This window comes from Saccharomycodes ludwigii, chromosome IV (genome assembly GCF_020623625.1).
Source record: "Saccharomycodes ludwigii strain NBRC 1722 chromosome IV, whole genome shotgun sequence".
In the NCBI taxonomy this organism is placed as follows: domain Eukaryota; kingdom Fungi; phylum Ascomycota; class Saccharomycetes; order Saccharomycodales; family Saccharomycodaceae; genus Saccharomycodes; species Saccharomycodes ludwigii.
The window spans coordinates 1219227-1243373 of record NC_060203.1 but is presented as its reverse complement, the minus strand read 5'-3'; the positions used below and the strand labels follow the sequence as shown (position 1 = coordinate 1243373).

Sequence of the window (24147 nt, the reverse complement as noted above, 5' to 3'; positions counted from 1 at the left end):
CTTTTTTTTCCATCGGGATTTTTCTCTCAAAAAGATAAAAATTAAAATTAGAATTGAAAAGAAGGGAAAAAAGAAAAAATTAAAAAATAAAAATGTAACATTATAAGAATGATTAGATACTCGACCCTTATATATATAAAACTGTTGGACTGAGTCTTTGAAAGTTTTATAAAAAGTTTTACCAGAAATTATCGAAAAAAAAAGAAAAAAAAGAAAAGTAGGAGGGGATATCGTTAAAGTTATTTGGATGTAGCATTATTTTATGAATGAGCCATATAAAAATTTATCAAGTTAGAAAGCTGTGGTGCGAATCCCACTTTTTTTCTTTTTCCTATAAAATAACGCCGTCATTTTTTTTGTTTCTTTATTAAAAAAAAAATTAAAAATTAAAAATTAAAAAGGAGTTTACGTGTACTACCGGAAAATGTCGGATACCGGAAGCGGAAGTTTTTTTTTTTTCTTTTTTTCTCATTTTATTTTTCCATTTTATTTTCCATTTTATTTTCCATTTTATTTTTCCTGAACAATCGTTTATAAAAATAAATCTTATACATATCTAAAATAACCTTTATACAGAAAAAAAAAAAACCTTGCCAAATCTTATAAAACAGCTGCTTAAAACAATTAAAATGAATGACCTCTTTACCAATCATAATTAAAATATAAAGTCTGATGATTTATCACTCAAGTTTCAAATAAACTTGAAAAGGGAGGGGGAAGAAGTCGGTATTATCCAAGAGGAAAAAAAAAAAAATTAATAATAATAATAATAAAATAAATTTTACTTTATGTATAGATATTAAATTAATTTTCTAAACATTGACATATATAATAAAGTATGTGAAAATGTATTAAAATGGAAAAAGAAAAAAAAAAGAATAGCGACAATTGTGAAAAAAAAAAAAGACCCTTAGTAATTTGGTTTGTAATAATGAGTTGGTACAAATGGCATGCGTACAATTTCAATCGGGTAAAATCTGTTTCTAACTTGAACAGTTAATTTAGTACCCTTTTTATGTAAACCTCTTTCTACGAAAGCTTGACCAATGTTTGTGTGTTGCAAGGATGGAGACGCACTTCCACTAGTAACTACACCAATCTCCCTTTTCCCATCAGCATCAAATATTCTTGTTTCGTGTCTGGCAGCTGCACCCCTTGTCAAATACTGAAACCCAACTCTAACTCTATTGTAGCTTTTATTATTTAATTGATCCATGATCTTTGAGAACCCATTGAACTTTTCAGTACAACTTCCTCCTTCTCCCCTTCTACTTTTAGATATAACCCAGTTTAATGAAGCCTCTACTGGTGTGATATCGGTGTTTAACTCATGTCCGTACAAACACATTCCGGCTTCCAATCTTAGACTGTCTCTAGCGGCTAGTCCGATTGGTTCAACTTCTGCATCCCTTAGCAAGGCCTCAGCAAATTCCATACTTTTCTCATTTGGAATAGAAATCTCAAATCCATCTTCACCAGTGTAGCCACACCTAGCAATTTCTACATCCACACCATTGTTCAATTGAAAATTTTTGCGGCAACCGAAAAATAAATGATCTAATCCATCACTATTTTTAACAAGTTTCTTCAAAGCTAAATGAGCCGTTGGTCCCTGTAGCGCTAACAAGGCTCTGCCAGAAATAGGTTCCCAATTACAATTAAAACCAGAATCTTTTAGTTGATTTCTAAAAAATTTCGTGTCTTGTTCAATACAACCAGCATTGGTAACAATGTAGTATTGATCATCTTTTTGTTTAGTAATCAAAGTATCATCAACAATACCACCAGTTTCAGGTAGTAATAAGACGCTCAACGTACCTTGATTTAATGGCACTTTAGAAAAATCTGTTGGCGTTATCTTATGTAAAAACTTGGTAGCTTCTGGACCACTTAGAGAGCTTTGTAACATATGAGAAACATCAAATAATCCAGCGTGTTCTCTTGTCCAATTGTGGGATTGAATGTGAGTCTGTTTGGCATACTTTACTGGCATAGAATAACCCGCAAAGGGAACCATAGTACCGCCCAATGAGGTGTGCAATTCATATAAAGCAGTTTTCCTTATTGGAGTAGCGGTACTGCTTAATCTTTTAAAAACAAACGACATTCTATTGAGCTACTTTTTTTTTTTATTTTTTTTTATTTTCTTTCTTTCTTTCGTCCAATACGCAGATGTACTAAGAATAGACTCTCTAAATCATTATTGAACAAGGTAATTTTCCTTTTAGGATAAGTAGACTTTGTTTATAGCTATTTTTATAATTCTTTTCATTTTTATTTCCTTCTTTTTATTACATACATTTTTTTTTTTTTTTTTTTTTTTTCTTTTGTCTTATTGAATTTTCCTCCCTTTATATTTAAAAACAGAGTTAATTTCCCTTACTAAAAATAATTCTTTTGTAACTTAATTCTGGTAATCTAGGAATCGGAAGGCGGCTGGCTTCCCTTTTACATAATAAAAACCGAAGTCAAAAAAGTTATAAGGCCATATTACTCTTATGTTTTGACTTCTTTTTTAACTTCTTTTATATATTTAAATGGTGTGCTAATAGGCTATCATAATAATAATTCTGTTGATGGTATTGATAACTACTGTGTTTACAATATACGATTACAAGATAGTTAAATAAACCTTAATTTATTCATTAATCACTATGTACATGTGTAAACTACTATATATTTATGATTATTAGCATTATCATTGCGCTCAGTCAATGCCATTTATAGATCATTTCACCCTATCCTTGTAAACCTTAGTAACAAAATAATCACATGTAGTGGCCATTTTAATAAATGATAAAATCGCTTTTAATGTGTTGTCGATTTTCTTCCATGGTTCTAATAATCCAACTTCAAACATGTTAATTTTTTTAAAAGTGTCGTTCAAATATGCTGTACCAAAATTGGAAGTTTCACTATTCTTCATAGCAGTGCTATCTCCTAATAAAAGAGTTTTGGCTACCCTGGCTGAAGCAGTGAATTTATCTATCTTGTAAACATTCTTGATCGAATTTTCCATCAACTCAGCAAATATCGGAATAAAAAGTGGTTTATTTACGTTATTAATGCATGATAAGGCTTTAACTAAAGAAACCCCATATGTAGGCAAAACACCATCACTTAAAGCACTAGCTAAAAAATCATTAAAAATAGTATCCAACTCAACCCTTTTCTGATCAATTTCTAATTCACTACTGCCACCAATATGAACAGTGACTGTAGTACGTAAGCACTCGTTACCGTTAATATCATTTTCATTATATAAAAATGCTTCAAGTGTTGTTGCCTTAACTGATTCAATTTCACCAAAATATAAATCCTTTGTTATTTTACTTGGAACATATTCACTAAATTTTTGACTATAAATACTTCCTGACCCCTTGGGCAATTTACAAAATTTAATAAAATCATAATTTTCGGTCATTTCTAAACCCCTATGGTCTCCCGGCACATAGTTAAAAATCAAAATTTTGGACTTTTTATTCTGTCTTGAAGATTTATTATTGTGAATGGATATAGCATTCAACGCATCCCCTTTAACATCTCCATTAATAAAAATCACCAAAGATTTATCCTCTTTGTTACAATAATGTAAAGTGGGTAATATCTTATTTGCGTCCCTTAATACTTTATCGTCAATAAATAAAACTAGTGCCGTTTCATCTAATGAAATTAATTTATTACGACTCGATTCACTTATTCCCAACGACCGCAAGTAAGCTGGGTTATTATCTTTAATCCCACCATAATATTTCCACCCTTTATTAACTTCCAATTCAGTAGTAAATTTCTTACCGCGAACAACTCTAACCAAATCACTGGAAACTAATTTATAATCCAATTTTTCTAAAGTCTTAATAACTACATCAGAGTTTTCTTTCGAAAAAAGTTTTCGACAGATATTATCTATTGAGGCTCTAGAAGTAAGATCTAGCATTAATTTGTTCTCAGATAAAAATACACTCATTCTAGTTAAAACATTTTCAATTGCATCAACAGTTTCTTTGGTAGGAATTTTAACATATATTTTCAATAACTCAACAGCTAAGGTAGTTGCCAACAAATAATCAATATCTTTATTAAAATTCGCACAAATGTCCAAGAAAATACGTAGGCCTATTTTCCCCAACTTAGTTTGTGGATCTGTGGACTTACTTAAAATCTCTTTTTTCTCCCAATTTTCAACCATTACTTCAATTAATCTATGCAGTTTGTAGGAATCCTTAGAAGTAATCATTTCAGGTATATGTTTGTATCTATTCTCATACAATATAGTATTGTTATACTGGGCAGAGGTTAAAACCTTGTTCAATGTGTTTAAGTAAAATAGCAAATCTAACCTCTTTGCAGGGTCATTTTTAATAGTGATTATTGGTGTGTGCAATGTCTTAATGGATCTTCTGGCCACAGCTTGGAATCGATGCATCATTATTTTTTATTTTTTTAACCTTTTATTGTTGTTGTTGTTATTGTTATTTTATGTTTGGATTTGTTGCTAGTATTTTTGATTATATGCAGAGAAAATCAATTGATTTTGTTAACGAAAATATTACTTTGGTGATAATTCTTGTTAGGTGTTTCTTTTGAATAAAAGTTTATTAATATGAGTTGCCATTTTTTTGCTCATTTTTTTTTTTTTTCTTTGGTTAATTTTATAATTAGTGGATGCCTAAGCCGAAAATAACAATAAATCCGAGAAATGAAGAACAAAGTTTTAATTCGGAATAAAAAAATCCTAGCATATTAGTCAAAATGACAGCCAATTTTAAATAAAAAATGGAAAAAAAAAAAAAAAAAAAAAAAAAAAAAAAAAAAAGTAATAACTTCATTTAAGATACTCCTTCATCGTCTACCAAGATAATAAAATAAAATATAATTAATAAAACTTTAACTTTCCAATAGTAAACGAGTTTAAATGATAACTAAGTAAATATGTAATCAATCTATAAATTTGGTTCCTCTATACAACATGAGTCTAGAAAAATTCCTAAATCGAGATAAATCCCACTCAGAAATATCCGTTTCATTTGTTAAAACACTAAATTCATACGCATTTATGAAATAAATGTCAAATACGCAATTACCAGACTGTTCAATGAAAACCTCACTATACCCGCCTTTAGCATTATTCCGTCTTGTTGTATTGCTGCTAAACCAGGTGGGGCGTAGATTCTTCCATTTTAAGAGAGTAGAATTATAATTATTTACAGTGTCTTCCTCTTGGTTGACTAGTTCAACGTTTTCACTAAACCGACGTAACCGTTTAGAAAAGCGGAAGTCTTCGTTAGAAATCAACTTATTTTGTAAAATTCTACCTAAAACGGTACTAGAAAAAAATTCGCTGGAGACAACATTAACATTGGCCTTAGGATTATTAATTTGTATTGTTTTCTTAAAACCTTCAATTTTCGGATAATAGGTGGTTTCCTTATTGTCAACTTGTTGTTGAGCGGCAAGCAGTCTCCGATAAATTTGTGAGTTCCTGGGTAATTGGGCTGCAGGAATTATAGGAAACTCTGAGTTTATTTTGTGTTTAAAGTATACGGATCCACCAATAATTGGTACAGATGCAATACCAATAACTTTTAAAAATCTCATCTTGTATTTGAAAATAAAGACAATACTATTTTGTGATTAGAAAGATGGTATTATTTCGCCTGTCTTCTTTTTTTCTTCTCTTTTTTTCTTTATGTTTAGTAAATAAATAATGTTTATTGATAATTCATCTTTTATATATAAATTATGGCAATTCAGAGATGATGAAAAAAAGTGATATATATATTTTTTTTAAAAAAAAAAGGGCAAATTCACACCAAAAGTTCTTCCTTGCCTTTTGCCCCCCCCCCCCTAAAAACTTATATTTTTTTAACGGATAGTTCAATAATATCCATGCAAATGACCCATTTTCATTAATAATATACATTATATCCGATTATACTCGGACTTACGTACAAAATAAGAACATTTCTTTATATTTTTGTATACAAATGAAAATATCCAGTAAATATAACATATTCAAAAAATATCGTGAAAATATAAAGAGGAAAAATAAAATAAAAAAAAAAAAAAAAAAATGTCATGTTAGGCATTACACCTTCGCAAACCATCTTAGCTCATATCTAAATACCGGGATTGCTCAACCAACAATCTTTCCCTTTGGAAATCTAATTTAGGAAATATCATAGAAGATTGTCTTTGTTTGTTTAATATACTATTATTGTGATTACCAGTACTACTGTCACCACTGTCATTACTTTCATTATTTCTTCTTCCTTCATTGTCTTCTATAATTCTGACTATACCATCCACAAATATCATACAGGCAGCTTCCTGTGTATTGTTACTCCCAACGCTGTTACCAGTGTCGTCATTAATAATCATCGTTTCTTTAGAGACAGAAATTGGTACAATCATATCTGCATTACTTCTACTAGGTTCGATATATTGTGACCATTCTGGTCTCAAGTGGTTTAAATACAAATTAACGGCTTTTTCTAGATCAATAGCGTCTTGTTTAGAAATGTTTTCTCTTTCAGTTTGATTGGGATTTCCAGAGGATATAGATCTTCTACTTCTTTGAATTAAATTAATCAACCTAGTATCACTATCGCTATCCATGAATATCTTTAAATCAGCTATACGATTGATATCTGGGTTATATAGAGCATAAACACCACATATTAATATAATCTCAGCTTCATCAAAAATGGTATCATTTGGCTCTGTTAATGATTTGTATAATTTAATAAAATCTATGTCTTTATCCGTATAAGTCATCGTGGTTGGCTCGTTTGATCTTAGCTCATCTAAATCTATTATTGTTATTTTATAATTAGGAAATATTTTACCTAACTTGTGTTTTATTGTTTTCGTAATGGCGTGAATACCACTAAAATGACCACCACCTATAGAAATAAAATATTTAGTCATAATTTGTTCTAGAGACTATTGCTTTCTGTCCTTTTTATTATTAATATACTCTTTATTTTTTTTTATTGGTAATGCAATACATTCGTTTTAAAAGATTGTTGATTCACTTTATTTTCATGAAATGTGAGGGAAAAAAATCTATATATCACATTTGTTCTATTTTAGACAGAAGAAGAAGAAGAAGAAGAAGAAGCAAAAAAAGAAACGCTACTTTTTTTTTTTTTTTTTTTTTTTTTTTTTTTGTCCTTTTTTAAACGTAATAAAACAGATTTTTGATTTATGATTTTATTTAACTCATCACTAGATTAAGAACATTAACCATTTTGATCCAAGTCGTTAAAGCAGGTAACCCAAACATCATCATATATTTCATCTATCCCTCCCCTCCCCTCTTCTTCACACACTTTTTTTTTTCTTAGCCATGTCTGTCCCATTTAATAGAGAACTGGATGCTAAAATAAAATTCAAGAAATTTAAATCGGCTACTAAAAATAAAGCTTTAAAAGTCAGTCCCACTTTTGAAAGTATGAATTTAAAACCACAACTATTGCGTGGTATATATAGTTTCGGCTTTGAAGCCCCTTCAGCAATTCAATCTAGGGCAATCACTCAAATTATCTCAGGTAAAGATGTAATAGCACAAGCACAATCAGGTACTGGTAAAACTGCGACATTTGCCATTAGTATGTTACAAGTCATAGACACTTCAATTAAAGATACACAAACAATTATTTTATCCCCAACTAGGGAACTAGCCACGCAAATTTGTACAGTTGTTGGCAATTTGGGTGATTACATGAATGTCAAAACTATGGCATTAACAGGCGGGAAATTAGTTTCTGGAGACTTGAAAAAATTATCTGGAGGCACTGGTGGTGTGCATATAGTTAGTGGTACCCCTGGAAGATGTTTGGATATGATTAAAAGACAAGTCTTATCAACAAGAAAAATTAAAATGTTGGTTTTGGATGAAGCAGACGAATTATTAAGCGAAACATTGGGGTTTAAGCAGCAGATATATGATATTTTTGCCAAATTACCAACCACCGTACAGGTTATTGTTGTATCTGCCACAATGAGTAAAGATATATTAGAAATTACTAAGAAATTTATAAGTAGTGATGTGGTAAAAATCTTAGTTAAACAAGATGAGATTAGTTTGGATGGTATCAAACAATATCATGTCAATGTGGGGAAAGAAGAATGGAAGTTTGATACATTGTGTGATTTGTATGATTCTCTAACGATTAATCAGTGTGTTATATTTTGCAACACAAAGAAAAAGGTTGATTGGTTAACGCAACAAATGCTAAAGAATAGTTTTTCTGTAAGTTCAATGCACGGTGATATGAAACAAGAAGAAAGAGATCGTGTTATGAATGATTTTAGAAGCGGCAACTCGAGAGTATTGATATCAACGGATGTATGGGCCCGTGGTATTGATGTACAACAAATTTCTTTAGTTATAAATTATGACTTACCAGAAATAACGGAAAACTACATACATCGTATTGGTAGAAGCGGAAGATTTGGTCGTAAGGGTGTTGCTATTAATTTTGTGACGAAGGAAGATATATCCAAACTGAGACAAATTGAAAGACAATACTCTGTTAAAATTAAGCCTATGCCTGCCAACATTGAAGAATTGTCTTAGTTATCACTTATATATGTATATATATATATATATATATGTGTGTGTGTGTGTATTAGTTTATTTATTTATTGAGTAATTTCTGTAATTGTTTATTTTGTTCTTTATAAATGTAAATCAAATCATTAATATCATATTGAGTATTGTTGGGATCAATGACAAAATCTTTAAATTCTGATAAGACTTTTAGTTGGAGTGTACCAGTGTTTTTATTGTTATTAACGGTGCCAGTAGTATCAGAAGTGGCAGTCGTAGATGTGACACAGTCTATTAGTTGATATTTATCACTTAATAAATCGGCATTCAATAAATTAAAATCTTTGTCGACATCTATGGTAATTATGTTTTCTATATTATTATCGCTGTCGTTGTTAATATTATTATAGGGAGTGCTTGTAGTAGCTGTATCATCATCTTCAAAAATGTAATGTATATTGTTGGTTAAATAATACAAAGGTTCTTCTTCCTTTTTGAATTTATTGGTTTTGATGGTTGTAGAATTATTTAATAAAACATTTTCATCTAGAATACTTAGAATCAAAGGTTTTTTATTTTGATGTGTTATCAGATTTTGGTTATCCATAGTTTATGTTGGTTTACTTATTAATTTGGTATTGATTAAAGGTTTGTCTTTTAAACTTTTTTATTATTGGTTTTGGGGGGGAAATTAAGAACGTAGCGTGGGAGAGGGAGAGGGAGAGGGAGAGGGAGAGGGAGAGGGAGAGGGAGAGGGAGAGGGAGAGGGAGAGGGAGAGGGGGGGCGGAGGGTGAAGAAAAGGAAAAAAAAGTCAAAAAAAAAAAATAAATTTTGCGAATAAACGCATTTTAATTGATTCAGCCGAGGTTTGAACTCGGGATCTTCGCCGTGTAAAGGCGACGTCGTAACCACTGGACCACTGAACCGATCTTGTTGTAGTACTTAGTAAAGTTCTAATACATACTGAATTAAACATAATGATTTTATAGTTAAAGAAAATTTTTTTTTTTTTGTATTTGAATGGTAACTTAATTATGAGTGTGGTTAGGACAAGTAAATTTTACATAAAGATGTATAGATATTATAAACGGAACTTGTTGCACAACAACTCTGTCATGTTTGTATTAGGTGATATTTAATCATAAATCTAGATAATAACATATAAGTGATGTCTTTTCTTAAAAAAGAAAAATAGTTATTATTTACTTTGAGACAGTCAAAATTATCAATGATAAGATTTTAAATGTTATTTCTGAATGAAGAATTGTGAATATTTAAAAGTAAACAATTTTATGTTCATGTGCTACATTTATTTTAAAATTTGGTAGCTTATTAATGAACTTTCACTTCTACGGAAAAAGTTTGATAATTTAGAATAAAAAAAAAATGTACATGTACCCGGATAAATTGTATTTTTTTTTTTTTTTTTTTTTTTTTCTTTTTTTCATTTTTTTTTTCATTTTTTTACTCGTTTTTTTACTCGTTTTTTTACTCATTTTTCTGAGGAAATATATAAAACCTTTTTCTAATGGACATTTAGACTTTCTTCAAAGTTTTTTTTTTTTTTTTTTTTTTTTTTTTTGTGAATTCAATTATTATCAGCTTTTTTTCTTTCTTTTTTTGTATATAAAAAAATAAAGCATAGTACATCAATAGCACCTTATATCCCCATTATGTTAGACATTAACTTATTTTTAGAAGAAAAAGGAGGTAACCCAGATTTAATCAGGGAATCTCAAAAAGCTAGATTTGCTTCTGTTGAATTAGTCGACGAAATCATTGCTGATTATAAAGAATGGGTCAAAACTAAATTTCAACTAGATGAACTTAACAAAAAAATTAATAAAGTCCAAAAGGAAATCGGGTTAAAATTTAAAAAGAAAGAAGATGCTTCTGCACTTTTAGCTGAAAAAGATACATTAAATGAAGAAAAGAAAAGGTTGTCTGAACAAGAACAAAAAGAAGATGAAGATTTGAAAAAAAAAATTTTTTTGGTGGGTAACATTGTCCACCCAAGTGTTCCTGTTTCAAACGATGAAGAAAAAGATAATGCCTTAATTCGTACTTGGAAACCAGCTGCTTTGGAAAAAATTGAACGTGTTGCCTCTGCAACTAGGTTTCCTGCCAAATTATCACACCATGAAATTTTATTGAGATTAGATGGCTATGACCCAGAACGTGGTGTTAAAATCTCTGGCCATAGAGGTTATTTCTTGAGGAATTACGGTGTATTTTTGAACCAGGCTTTAATTAACTATGGTTTGAGTTTCTTAACCTCTAAAGGCTACTGCCCAATTCAAGCTCCAGTTATGATGAACAAAGATGTTATGGCCAAGACAGTCCAATTGAGTCAATTTGATGAAGAATTATACAAAGTTGTTGATGGTGACGATGAAAAATATTTGATTGCTACATCTGAACAACCAATCAGTGCTTATCACTCTAATGAATGGTTTGAAAAACCCCAAGAACAATTGCCAATCAGATATGCTGGTTTCTCTTCATGTTTTAGAAGAGAAGCTGGTGCTCATGGTAAAGATGCATGGGGTATTTTTAGAGTCCATGCTTTTGAAAAAATTGAACAATTTGTTTTAACTGAGCCAGAAAATTCTTGGCAAGAATTTGATAGAATGATTGGTAACAGTGAAGAATTTTATCAATCTTTAGGATTACCATATCGTGTTGTTGGTATAGTTTCCGGTGAATTAAATAATGCCGCTGCTAAAAAGTATGATTTGGAAGCTTGGTTCCCATACCAAGAAGAATATAAAGAATTGGTTTCATGTTCAAACTGTACCGATTATCAATCAAGAAACTTGGAAATTAGATGCGGTATTAAAAAGAAGGGTGATAATGAAAAGAAATATGTCCATTGTTTAAACTCCACTTTGTGTGCCACTGAAAGAGCTTTATGTTGTGTTTTGGAAAACTATCAAACTGAAGAAGGTTTGAAAATTCCAGAAGTGTTAAGAAAGTATATTCCTGGCGAACCTGATTTTATCCCATATGTTAAGGAATTACCAAAAAATTCTACTTCCAACAAGAAGAAGGCCACTAATACTAATAAGTAAGAAGTCATATAATTATTAAATATGCTTTATATATATATATATATATATATGCTTTTTTCTATTCTTTTTTAAGCTTTACATTTTTATTTATCGTCTTAGAATCAATGTTTAATTTTTTTTTTTTTTTTTTTTTAAATTTACATTAGTCTATTTATAAGGAACAAATATAATTGCTGTAAATATTAACATAATGTCTAAAGGACCAAAATCTGCGATGTTAAAATTATACATTAGCATTTTTATTGTTGGCATTACTTTTAATACCACTATAATTGTCTGTATCTTGTAAATAACTTAAATTGTTAACGTTTGATGCACCAGAAATTTTTCTTCCTATATTCTGTTCTGTCATCATTTTACTGAAACTGTACGCTTTGGTTGTAGAGTCATTTTTTTTCAACAATTCGGGGAAAAAATCCACAGAATAATAATTGGATAATTGCTGTTCTCTCATTTTTATCAAAATAAATTCACAATCCATTCTTTCTTGTTCGTGTTGTGTAAAAAAATCCATAAACGAATCAAAATCAACAGTGTCACATCCTTTGGCTCTTACATATTCATATTTTTCATTTAAATTATTTTTAACTTTTAAAATAGATTTATTATTAATATCATTTACAGTCTTATTATTATTCGCATCACTGTCACTGTTGAGATTACGTTTTTCGTTGTCATTCACAGTAGTTATAACTGCCAGACAAACACCATCTTGTGGAATTTGCTCAGTACCATTGTTATTTATTGCTCTTCTACTTTGTAATGAATTTTGGCGAATGGCGCTTAATCTGCTTTTGAATTTATTTTTAAAATTTCCAGTAGACGATAATCTGAAACCTTTATCAACAGTTCCATTGTCAAAATCAGGGGAAGTTGTTGTTGGAAATCCTATTAAAAGATTTGCTGAATTAGTTTGTTTGTTATTTTTATTATTATCATTGCTATTTTGTTTGATGGCTCTATATTCTGGATTACCGTTAATAACGTAATTGTCATCAAGATTAGTGTTGTTATCGTCGTGAGTAATTTGTTTATTTGCTTTAATTAAAAAATTATCGCTGTTGGAAATGGCGCCAATACTAGCCTTGTCACTTGTACTATCTTTTCTCAACGATAATGTGCCTAAATTTTTAAATTTATTAAAATTTAAAATATTGTTAGTGGCAAAATCATCAACCTTGACATCAGATTTTCCAATAGCTTGGACATGGGCCTTACCTGTATTATTGCTTTGAGTATTTTTCTTTAGTTTGCTATTACATTCTTTAGTGGAATCGTAAACAACCAAAGAAGCAAAATTGTTAAATCTAATGCTTCCACTGCTATTAGAGACTAAAGTCCCATGAGGTGTGCTATCATCTTCATTTTTATAGTGTGTAGTAATAATTCCGGTAGGAGTACAGATAGTGTCAGAACTACGCCGTTCAAGTAATGGACTAAACTCATTATTTTCCTGAGATACTTTTGGTTTGGCACAATTGTAAGCATTATTGCTGTAATTGGTAGCATCAATGTATTTATTATCATTACTATAGAAGCCAACATCTTTAAAAGTTAGCGATTCTGCTTCAAAATTATTTGCCTTTTCAATTAAGTATTCTTCTGTCATATGACCTTTCCTAACATCATCCACAATTTTATTCAAGGGGAGTTCATCTGAATATCTGAAAGTGGGAATTACTAACGAGAGCAAGTCATTACCATCAAAATTGTATGTTTTTGTGGGAACAAATGTCGAATTATTAATATTACTGGGATAAGTTTTTAATTCTTTCTTTTTAATGGCATCATTTGTGGGGCTTTTAGTTTTAGCCACCATTTCATTCTCATTTTTTATAGATATTGGTTTGTCTTTAGCTGGCAATATATTAGTGTTAGTAACGCTTTTAGCATTGTCATTGTTATTAGGATTATTATTATCACTAACAACAACTCTATCATCATCATCATCATCATCATCACCAGTATCTGACTTTTCTTCGTACTCACTGCAAATGGTAGAATTAGAAGTAGTTAAACTTGGAGGAATAGTGTCATCTGTAAGGGAAAGAATGGGTTCATAAGAAGATGGTAAATCTTCTTCATCATAATTATTCAATATGGAAGTAGTAAAGGGACATTTTTCATCAATATCCTTGTGATTCGCCTCAGCTGTAGAAACATTTTCCACATCAGTTGTTAAGGAATCGGAACTGAAAGATATGGAAATATTATTAAATTTATTTTTTAAAAGCTTTAAATCCTCATAATTCATTGAATTGATGGGTTCTAAATTAAATGCGGGGTCAATTTCATTAGGTAATTTAGTTTTAACCATTAGGGAAGAAGATTCTTGAAATTTGTTTGTTTTTAAAATGGCATCAGTTAATGGGGGAATTGTGTCTCTTTTTAAAGTTCCAATACTTGATGTTATCTGTTTGAATTGATGATTTGGATAAGTAGTTACAAGATTACCAGTGAATTGATTATAACACGATAGTGCCTCATTAGACAAAGTATTTAGTTCTGTACAGGATATTAGATTTTCCTTGGATTCAACAGTAGTAGTATGGTTGGGATTGTTATTAGAGGTAAAAGATTTGAAATATCGTTTCATTTTGTGCTTTAGATGTAGTTTAGAATGGTTAGTTGTTGTATGATTTTTATTATTAGTAGAGTTATTATCAGGACGTTGAAATAAAAGGAATTTAGTAAATTTGGTTCTTTTAGTTTTAAAAGTAGTAGTGTTGACATCTATAGAGTGAGAATGGCTATCGATATTAGTCATAGTAATATTATTATTAAATGATTTATTTTTCTGAGGATTTGTGCCGAGATTTGCTGTAGAGTTAATTGGTGGGGATGCGGGAAAGGGAAGTTTAGAAGACGGAGAGAAAGAATTGTTTGTTATGGATAAAAAATGGGTGTTATTGCCCTTGGAGAAAGTTTCTTTTAATGGAGTCATTTATTAATTTGTTTATTTGGTGGAGTGTCTTTCTTTCTTTCTCTTGAAATTGAAATTGGAATTGAAATTGAAACTAAAACTAAAACTAAAAATGATAATTTTAAATTGCTGCATTACATTAAAATTATATCCATTTCTTCCCCTCAACACTAAAATTCGCTTTGTGTCACATAAAGCGAACTTTATCACATTTTCTTTTTAATTGTAATCGTTATTAACAATCTCACTTATTGTAAAAATTACAACAAGACACAAATATTAAAACTAACTCGTTAATCCTTGAAATATCATCAACTTTGCAAAATAATCATAAATCGTTATTTCTATTAATTTAAACTTTATTACTATTATTATTTTTTTTGGTCATTTATTACCCACCATCAACAGACAAAAATAAGGTGCATTTTTTTTTGTTTTAATTTTTAATTCTTTTTCAATCAACATTAAACGCCTCTTATGTTAAATTCGATTCTTTTAATTCGAATAAGAAAAAAAAAAAAAAAGAAAAAAATATTATCTTTAACAACTTAATTTTTATATCTAAAATGAAAAATAAATAAATAAAAAAACCCCCCCCCTCGAAACTCATAAAAAAATATAACAAAGCAAAAAATGTCAAGCATTTTAATTAAAACAATCACTACCCCAGCATTATCATTAATCACCAATAACGTTATCACTAATACATCAAAGTGTTTTCATACAAATATCATACTAAAATCAAAAGCTATATCTCAAACAGTAATAATACCACCAAAGGCTATAATCCAAAGATATTCATTAAATAATACTAATACCTTCAATAACACTACTGAAACAGAGTACAAACAGTTACCTGAAGATTCTCAATATATCGAAAAGTTTTATGACGAATTGGAAACCTTCCAACTTTTTTTAAAATCCGAATTACACAAAAGTTTCAGTGATTTTGAAGACTCACCGCAAGAACTTGTTTTCGAATTAGAAAAATATATCCAGATGGAATTATTGCCTAGGCATACTAAACTTTGTGATGATGATATTAAATCAACTTTTAAATTCCCTACAATGGGTGATAAATTAGTTATCGATAGATTTTTAGATTTTTTACATAACGTTAATATAACATTGGTGTTAAATGGTGGTCATACTTTTATCTTTGATATAATTATTCAAAGCAAAAAATCGTTTGATGAATTTCAAAAACAACAAAAAACAAAATAAAGCCGGTTTACAATGTGATTATTTTTTTGTTGTTGTTAATATGTCTAATATTATTTTTATATATAATTTCCCATATAAACAGTACTGTTACCTTTTTTTTATGTATCTTTTTTTAGATTCTTTTTAAAAAGAAAAAAAAAGGAAAAAAAAAAAAAAAAAAAAAAAAAATTACAATTCTCTATTTATTCTTATATCCACCCCCCCCCTCCCTTGATTTGAATTATCTCGTATCTTAAATAAACAAATTGAATCAATAAATAAGACAAGAAAAAACTAAAAAGAAAAAAAACTATAAAGTCTATTTCCTCTTTCCAGGTTAAATAATGAATCTTAAATCAAGAAATGGATGTAAGCACTGCAAAAAATTAAGAATTAAATGTGATGAAAACAAGCCCATTTGCTCAAATTGTATTAAAAGAAATATAAAACATTGTGACTACTCTAAAGTCTTTGTTTGGGGCGGAAGACCATTTAAAAATAGAGAATTAAAAACAGACTTACCCAACACAAAGATTGTCAATGGTGTGATTGCTCTTGCTACTGAAAATAATCATACAATGTTAAAAACAAATATAAATCAAGATGAACGTAATATTATTAAAAAAGATAAAATCAGGAAGAAAAAAAAAAACTCTTCTATCTTTTCAAAATACAAAATAGTTCAAGTTGATGAAAAATCTTTAACTTTCGATACAGAAGGGGGAGAATTTGGTGAAAAAGACGACTATGTAATACTATCAGAAAGGAAAGTGCAACCAGAGACAATAAAAGCACAGAAAATACAGGCTTGCAATATCTCAACGATAAACGACCTAACAACAACTTTTAATTTGTCAACACCGAAACAATTTGTGATAGAAGAAATATTGAAATCACCAAAATTCGAAGAATGTTCTTTGGAAAGAGAAGATAACAACAACAATACAGAGATAGAAGGAAAAGCAAATATTAAAGATATACTTCTTTCAAATTCACCCCCTCCGTTAGAAGAAGAGGCTACAGTTCTTTTAACTATTCCACAAATTCCATCTCGTAATACAGAATATGATTTGTTTGAATTCTTTTTAACCGAAAGTTGCAGAATGTTTGTACCGACTCCAACAGCAATTTACTCTAATAATCCATTTTATACCATTTTCCCTAAATTGGCCTCAAGTAGTGAATCATTAATGAAATTAGTTATTGCATTCAGTTCGAACCAAAGAGCAATGCAATCATCCTTTATGAATAATAATATGTCTGATGCTGATTTGGTGGATAACAGTTTCCAGCAAATGCTGTCAAACAATCTAATAAATGAAGCTATATCAACACTGGTCCTGAAACTAAATGATAAAGACAAATGTTTGACTAACGAAACATTGGCCAATATACTAATGTTTGGCGTATTTAGTATTTATTTTGGTGATAATAAATGGAGAATACATATTAGCGGTGGGAAGCAATTGATCCATAATAGGTTTACCATTGGTGGTAACACTTCAACGCGCAATACAGCAATAGTGATATCCCCTGAAGCTAAAGTGCACCACAAGTTTACTGCAGAAACACAATTTTTATTAAATTGGTTCAATTACATGGATATAGTTTCAGGGCTGACTAGTTGTCACAATAAAGAAGGATCATCTGTGGTATTTAACGATGCATTTTCAATGTATTCAACTATACTGGATTACAAGTATGAAACTGAAGATTTGTATGAATTGAGACTACAGCTAAGGGATATCGAATATTTTAGTGGTGTCGATGTCCAGGTTCTGTCCTACTTAAGTGAGATTGTTAAATATACTATTTTCAAAGAAAACAAGACCTTAATTGATTATTTTAAAGTATTGACCTTGAAAAAGTCGGTGTTGGAATATTTAAAAGATTCTGAATCTGCCAGAGATACAATATTTGAATTATATTATAAAGATCAAGAAGTTTATAATTTTACCATTAAAGCTAAATGTACAGCTTATAGAACATTGCGAGCCATCAATTTAATTTTTGCATTAACCGGTGTTTTGCAGCTGGAAAGAAGAGTTTTGGAGAAAAAAAATAACAACACAGAAGTTAAAACATTAATCCAAAGAATTGTTAATATAATGAGTAATCATGTCCCCGTTGGTTCACCAGCTTCTCAATGCATTGTCTTTGCGCTGTTTTGTGTTGGGTGCGAACTAATCGATCTAGATTTAATAGGATATAGGGTTATAATATTAGATCATTTGATTTCCTTAATTGAAACCGGCGTCGAAACTGCCTCACAGGCAAAGAAAATCATAGAAAGATGCTGGGCCAATCCGGGAAAGCCATGGTGGATAATAATGAAAGAGGAATCTAGAGATTTATCCTTTGGATTATGAAAAAAAAAAAGAAAAAAAAAAAAAAAAAGGCAAGAAAATAATAATATAAACAGTTGAACACATATATAATTAATCATTTATTCACTCTTAATAATTGCTCTACTGTGTCATCAATAGATTTTTCCAAAGTGATAAATTCAAAACCAAGAATTTTTTTGGTTTCAGAGTTATCCAGGTAAGCTGCCTTGGAGTAAAGCGCTTTACCGTCATTGTTTTCAAAATCCACATTTCTGGGCATTTTATTTTTCAATTGAGGGAATTTTTTAGCAATAATATTACACAATTCTATATTGGAAAATCTTTCAGCAATCAAAAATAATCTCTTTCCGATAGCTTCCTTTTTTTCCAAAGCCAAAACATGTGCTTTGCTAACATCACGAACATCAACAAAAGAAAAAAAATAGTCTGGATCAAATTGTGTAACGCCTTCCTTGTAATTAACGATGTCGTTAATCAACTCGCATGAGGTGTTTAGATTTTTACCAACAGAAGCATCAAATAATTGAGGACCAAAAACGATAACCGGATTAACAGTGGTTAAAGTGAAATTAATTGAACCAGCGTTTTTCTTGACAAAGTCCCAAGCAACTTTTTCAGCAAAAGTTTTGCTGCCACAATAAGCCGAGACTGGATCTGATTGACAACTTTCCCAGGTGGCTGGGTTCCACGTATGTTCGTTAAATGTTACGTTAGCATCACCATCTTTTCCAACGGTAGTAATAGCAGCATAAGAAGAGGTAATGATAACACGTTTAACACTCTCGACCGAATGCTCCTTGATAGCATTTAGAATAGATTTGGTACCGTTTAAAGCGGGAATCAATAAATCTTTCTCATAATCATTAACATTGAATGTGAAAGGAGAAGCTGTGTGTAAAACATAATCAATTTTGTTGCTGTATTTAGCCAAAACTTCATCAAATGCATTCAAATTAGAGATATCGGGAACAATCTCTAACACTAAATTTTCATTCTTGAATAGATTATCAATCTTTTCACGGGTGGATTCAGATCTAACTGTACCAATGACTTTATAATTTTCATTCAATAATCTTAAAACAATATGCTGGGCTATAAAACCTGAAGCACCTGTCAATAAAACTGTACCCTTGGACATTAATTTTTTTTTTGTTTTTTTTTTTTTGCGATTTTATTTAGGAGAGAGAGAGTGAGAGAGAGAGGTATATTTTAAATACCATAGTAGAAGCAGACAAGAAGAAGGGAAAAATATATATATATATATATATATGATATAAATATACCTTAATGGACTTAGGAAGAAAGTAGATGTATTTATAAGTATATAAAAGTTAATAATTTTAGATTTTTATTATTTTGTAATATTTCGTTTTGAAAAGAAGAAAAACAGAAAAAAATACAATAAAAATTGGAAGATTTGAAATATTATTCATTAAGGGATACCATGAACAATGTATGTATATGATGAAATGACGTATGACATCCCATATATCTTTATTACCTATTTCCTTCTGAAGCCCTAAGATAGGGTTATAATTACAATTATTATTATTTTATGACAAATAAAAACATTGGTACACCATAATGCTTTTTTAAAAAATAAATCTTTTTTTTTTCCATTTTTATTTATTGCCGTAATAATCTTGACCTGCCCGAATAATTCAATATGACCAATTAAGCTGGCCTCCAGCGTAATTAATTTATTTTATATTAAATCTTTATTTCTATTTACTATCACATTCCTTTACAATTATTGGGTTGATCTTCCAAAGATTCCTTTTAATGGTTAGTCCATTTTAATATACACAGATATAAAATTATTATTATTATTTTTTTTTTTTTTTGTCATTATTATTGGTGTTCTTACACGCTGTAAAATTGGTGTTTTAGCCTAATATCTTTTTCCAGCTCACAATTAAACCATTGGCCTTTTCCCTTCCAAATTTTATTTGTTTTTTGTTTTTTGTTTTTTTTTTTTTTTTTTTTTTTCTTTCGTATTTTGATTTTTCTGTTTCTTGTCTTTCACTTTTCAATTTCCCCTACCTGTTTTAAGAACAACTCGTTTTTTTTGTCCTTGCCATCTCTATTTTTCATATAATTTTTAATCATTATTAATAAAAAAAATAAAAAGAGCAGATCAAAGTGAAACTATCAAGATGTCCACTGAATTGAACGTTCAAGCTGAAAGAGCTTTCCAAAAGGTATGTCATGAAATATTCGAAAACAGAGAGGAAAGACGGATTTATTTAAAAAGTAAAAAATAAAAGATAAAAAATAAAAACATCTGTGGCTAAATGGATTAAATACATGTTGTTACATTATATATATGTATATGGAACCAAAAAAAAAAATAATTTGGTTGTAACTAATATATATCACCTCGGAGAATATTATATTCCTAATTCATATAAAAATAAGATTTAAAACAAAACAAGTTATGGGATTGTAGAAAGTGCCGTAATCTTATTGTATTAAGTGGAATTTTGTTTACTGAAAATTTACAACGTGAAGTCATTTAGATAGCAACGAGAAAAAAAATTATGTTCCATTAGAGGGGGAAAAAACTCGATATTATAAAGATAAGTTCAATCAAAATATCCACCATTGGGAATATTCTCCAAGGTTTATTTGTTTAAAAAAAGATAATAGCATATATCAGAGCTGGGACATGGGGACATTGATAAGTAATGGTTTTGTTTTAAATTTTAATGGAAATATGTTGCCATTTACATGGTGTTATTTTTATTTTATTTTATTTTATTTTTTTTTAATTTATTCTCTGAAAGTTCTATTATAGAACCACAAAATTGATAAACCAGACTTACTAACATTGAAACTTTTTTTTTTCCCTTATTGAATTATGTGAAATATAACAATAACCAAGACTGGAATAAAAACACCTTTTTTTAATATAGCAACCACATATTTTCACTAACCCAAAGACCAAGGTTAACAGACGTACTAAGAGATGGTACAAGAATGTTGGTTTGGGTTTCAAGACTCCAAAAGAAGCCATTGAAGGTCATTACATTGACAAGAAATGTCCATTTGTTGGTGATATTTCTATCCGTGGTAAGATTTTGACCGGTACTGTTGTTTCTACCAAAATGCATCGTACTATTGTCATCAGAAGAGACTACTTGCACTACGTTCCAAAGTACAACAGATACGAAAAAAGACACAAGAACGTTCCAGTCCACGTTTCTCCTGCTTTCCGTGTTCAAATTGGTGATATCGTTACTGTTGGCCAATGTAGACCAGTCTCTAAGACCGTTAGATTCAATGTTTTGAAGGTTGCTGCTGCCTCTGGTAAAGCCAACAAGAAATTCTCTAAGTTTTAAACGAAATCTTTTTTTTTTTTTTCAAAAAAAAAATGAAAAAAGAATAATATGAAAATTATATAGTCTATATATATATATATATATATATATGTATGTATCTTTTTTTTATATTTTGTTTATAATTAATCCTTTAGTGCTGTTAATCTATACTTTTTTTTTTTTTAAAAAAATATGTTCAGTATTTTTGCTTTAACTTTTTATTTGTACTACTACTGGCGTATCAATATATTTTTAAAACCTTAAGTGCAATCATTCCTTCAATTCAAAAACTTGCAAAAACCTGTATCTATTTTTGATATAAAGTATGCCTCTATTTCCCCCCCTCGCTTTTTTAAATATATATATATATATAAGTCTAAAATTTAAACATAATTATCCCCAAACATATATATATATATATATATTTGCAGATGTCAAAACAATTGCGTATTGAAAATCGAATTATCTCTGATAATAATCATTCTATTTAGGACTTGAACTTGCCTTTTTTTGCTCACTTTTAAATAAAATATCAAGTGTTTCAGCTAAAGAGGTGGATTCCGGTATTTTTACTGATCTCCTCATTCTTTTAAAACAAGCCTTCAGCATATCAGGAGATAGCTTGGCACCTTCTTGTTGAAACTTGTTGGCAACATCATCCCAATCAATATTATGGAAATAATCAACATTGGCATGTTTAATACAGTTCAAAAGATTTACAATATCATTGCTGCCAAAGTTATTCAAAATGTTAATAGCTTCCTTTTCAATAATACTATTCCATTTATAACGGCATTGAATACGTGATCTTGTACCGCCCATCTGTTCGCTAACTAACGTCCAATTAACACCATTAGTAACGTTATTCTTTAGTCTTTTCATAGTTACATCTATATTAGAAGGGGGAGGCGAATGATGAACTGTTTTTTTCACTTTTTGACTGCGTTTATTATATTTGTTAATTGGTTTATCATTTTCGTCAACCATATTCTCCTTTTCTTTAAATTTTCCGTCTAGTAGCTTTTCGTCATCTTTTTCTTCCTCTGTCTCCTGTTTGACGTTTTGATTGATAAGTTCAAGGTCAATGTTTTCATTACCATTATTTTTAGTGGCACTCTCATCCGTGTCCTCGGCAGAATTCGTAGCTTTTTCATTTCCATCAGCTTGTTTGTTCTCTAAACTTTGTGGCTCACTGTCGCCCTCGGTAACATTATTAAAAATCTTTAACATGTCAGTGACAACTTTAACTAATTTTTCCTCCTCAGTTTTGGTCCATTTATTAGCATTTTTATGTTCGCCACATTTCAAATAATTCCTCCATCTATCTCTACAATCTTCAGGCATTCTGCCCAATTGTTGACCAATATAAGACCATTGACCTTCTTTAATTAAACACAAATTTTTTAGCTTGGTGTCCTCTTCAGGTGTCCATTTACCACGTTGCTCAAAGATATGATATCTTCTTCTAACATGTTTATAAATAGACGATCTAGTTCGATGTGGTAACACTTGACATAATCTAACCCAGAAATCATCTTTGCGACCTCCATTAGACCAAATCCTATCACAAAAATCTTCTCTAGAAAACCCCTTTTGACCACAATATTCTAAAATATATTCGTCGATAGCATTTTCCTCCTGACTATCAAAGGCCTTTGATTTGGTATGATGTGTTGGTGCTAGAGCTGGCATGGCAACAGTCCTTTTCAATTCTGTGGCCCCAGCAGTAGAATTATTTGCTTTGTCATTGATTTCCTTAGTTATGTCCTTTTCCTCTTCCTTTTTATCTTTGGCATTTGATATTAAGTCATCCGTACTTTCTTTAGCCTCGTCCTTTTTTTTCACAGAATCTTTGGTTTTATTATTTGCAGCGGTAACGTCTTGTCCTTCTTTTTCTTCACCAATATTGCTGTCATTAGAAACGACAGAAACTTGGCTTTTCAAAAGAGTTGCAATATGTGCAGCGTAATCAATTTCACCTAATGCCTGATCATTAATATTATCTTTAGAGTTGGAATCTTCATCGATAGGTTTAATATCACCATTGCTGCTTTCGGTTTCATCTATATTTGTCAAAGCGGGATCAACTTCTACTGTTTGTTTCTTGGTTTTTTTCGAATTGTAGTTGTGCTCAACATCAGAAGTAAATTCATTAGTTCTTTTTCTTGATACAGTATCAGCATTTTCATTCGAAAAAGTGATATCACCAGTGACTTTCTCGTTATTATCAGTATTAATTACGTGAACATTGCTGCTACGTTGCTGTATATCACTTTTATTGCTCTTGCTATTATTGTTTTTCTTTTTTTTCCTTTTGGGAACTTGATCTTTTGTGGTAAGTACGGTATCAGTTACACCTAGGGTTACAGGAGAAAGACTTTCCTCCAACTGATGTTGTTTTAAAGATTTTCTATTCATTTCTTTTTCCTCTTTTTGAATTTTCTTAGATCTTTGAACAAATGGATCAAGATTTACTATATTATTTTCACTTGTAGTTGCAGTTACTGCAGCCAAAGCCGCTTCAACAACGTCATTATTTTCTTCATCCTCATCTTCAGAAGCATCCTTCATATATTTCAATACATCGGACGTTTCTTCTCTGTTATCATTATTATGGCTTTGAATAGCAGTAATTGTCGAAGTATCGTAGTCATTGTCGTCATCTGTACTAACACGAGAAGTGTTGGTTTGCGAAACAGCCTTTGACATTTCTTGCAAAATCGT

The 24147-nt window shown here is 30.0% G+C and overlaps 13 protein-coding genes and 1 non-coding gene across 14 annotated transcripts; 5 read left to right on the top strand and 9 right to left on the bottom strand.

Annotated features, from left to right (window-relative positions):
* Positions 1–910: 910 nt before the first annotated feature.
* On the bottom strand, positions 911–2107 carry GCV1 (glycine decarboxylase subunit T; the record flags this gene model as incomplete). Its single annotated transcript, XM_046078167.1, has 1 exon — positions 911–2107. One exon carries the CDS (start codon positions 2105–2107, stop codon positions 911–913), a length of 1197 nt encoding a protein of 398 aa, XP_045934557.1.
* Positions 2108–2728: 621 nt separating this feature from the next.
* Positions 2729–4429, bottom strand: TCM62 (Tcm62p; the record flags this gene model as incomplete). The annotated part of the gene is made up of 1 exon (XM_046078166.1): positions 2729–4429. One exon carries the CDS (start codon positions 4427–4429, stop codon positions 2729–2731), a length of 1701 nt encoding a protein of 566 aa, XP_045934556.1.
* Positions 4430–4938: 509 nt separating this feature from the next.
* Positions 4939–5598, bottom strand: SCDLUD_003615 (uncharacterized protein; the record flags this gene model as incomplete). The annotated part of the gene is made up of 1 exon (XM_046076679.1): positions 4939–5598. One exon carries the CDS (start codon positions 5596–5598, stop codon positions 4939–4941), a length of 660 nt encoding a protein of 219 aa, XP_045934555.1.
* A 510-nt stretch (positions 5599–6108) lies between these two features.
* DAS2 (putative uridine kinase DAS2) lies at positions 6109–6930 on the bottom strand (the record flags this gene model as incomplete). Its single annotated transcript, XM_046078165.1, has 1 exon — positions 6109–6930. One exon carries the CDS (start codon positions 6928–6930, stop codon positions 6109–6111), a length of 822 nt encoding a protein of 273 aa, XP_045934554.1.
* A 421-nt stretch (positions 6931–7351) lies between these two features.
* FAL1 (ATP-dependent RNA helicase FAL1) lies at positions 7352–8584 on the top strand (the record flags this gene model as incomplete). The annotated part of the gene is made up of 1 exon (XM_046078164.1): positions 7352–8584. The coding sequence occupies one exon, from the start codon at positions 7352–7354 to the stop codon at positions 8582–8584; it is 1233 nt and encodes a 410-aa protein (XP_045934553.1).
* A 61-nt stretch (positions 8585–8645) lies between these two features.
* Positions 8646–9164, bottom strand: ATG31 (Atg31p; the record flags this gene model as incomplete). Its single annotated transcript, XM_046076678.1, has 1 exon — positions 8646–9164. The coding sequence occupies one exon, from the start codon at positions 9162–9164 to the stop codon at positions 8646–8648; it is 519 nt and encodes a 172-aa protein (XP_045934552.1).
* A 247-nt stretch (positions 9165–9411) lies between these two features.
* On the bottom strand, positions 9412–9484 carry SCDLUD_003611. The gene has a single exon. It is a non-coding gene; the product is annotated as a tRNA-Val (tRNA).
* Positions 9485–10231: 747 nt separating this feature from the next.
* Positions 10232–11629, top strand: SES1 (serine--tRNA ligase SES1; the record flags this gene model as incomplete). The annotated part of the gene is made up of 1 exon (XM_046078163.1): positions 10232–11629. One exon carries the CDS (start codon positions 10232–10234, stop codon positions 11627–11629), a length of 1398 nt encoding a protein of 465 aa, XP_045934551.1.
* Positions 11630–11852: 223 nt separating this feature from the next.
* On the bottom strand, positions 11853–14573 carry GIP1 (protein phosphatase regulator GIP1; the record flags this gene model as incomplete). Its single annotated transcript, XM_046078162.1, has 1 exon — positions 11853–14573. The coding sequence occupies one exon, from the start codon at positions 14571–14573 to the stop codon at positions 11853–11855; it is 2721 nt and encodes a 906-aa protein (XP_045934550.1).
* Positions 14574–15185: 612 nt separating this feature from the next.
* FMP23 (Fmp23p) lies at positions 15186–15776 on the top strand (the record flags this gene model as incomplete). Its single annotated transcript, XM_046078161.1, has 1 exon — positions 15186–15776. The coding sequence occupies one exon, from the start codon at positions 15186–15188 to the stop codon at positions 15774–15776; it is 591 nt and encodes a 196-aa protein (XP_045934549.1).
* A 323-nt stretch (positions 15777–16099) lies between these two features.
* Positions 16100–18124, top strand: SCDLUD_003607 (Zn(II)2Cys6 transcription factor; the record flags this gene model as incomplete). Its single annotated transcript, XM_046078160.1, has 1 exon — positions 16100–18124. One exon carries the CDS (start codon positions 16100–16102, stop codon positions 18122–18124), a length of 2025 nt encoding a protein of 674 aa, XP_045934548.1.
* Positions 18125–18197: 73 nt separating this feature from the next.
* SCDLUD_003606 (SDR family oxidoreductase) lies at positions 18198–19241 on the bottom strand (the record flags this gene model as incomplete). Its single annotated transcript, XM_046078159.1, has 1 exon — positions 18198–19241. The coding sequence occupies one exon, from the start codon at positions 19239–19241 to the stop codon at positions 18198–18200; it is 1044 nt and encodes a 347-aa protein (XP_045934547.1).
* A 1018-nt stretch (positions 19242–20259) lies between these two features.
* SCDLUD_003605 (40S ribosomal protein uS17) lies at positions 20260–21444 on the top strand (the record flags this gene model as incomplete). The annotated part of the gene is made up of 2 exons (XM_046078158.1): positions 20260–20304; positions 21052–21444. The coding sequence occupies 2 exons, from the start codon at positions 20260–20262 to the stop codon at positions 21442–21444; spliced, it is 438 nt and encodes a 145-aa protein (XP_045934546.1).
* Positions 21445–21906: 462 nt separating this feature from the next.
* Positions 21907–24132, bottom strand: NSI1 (Nsi1p; the record flags this gene model as incomplete). Its single annotated transcript, XM_046078157.1, has 1 exon — positions 21907–24132. The coding sequence occupies one exon, from the start codon at positions 24130–24132 to the stop codon at positions 21907–21909; it is 2226 nt and encodes a 741-aa protein (XP_045934545.1).
* Between the last annotated feature and the right edge of the window lie 15 nt (positions 24133–24147).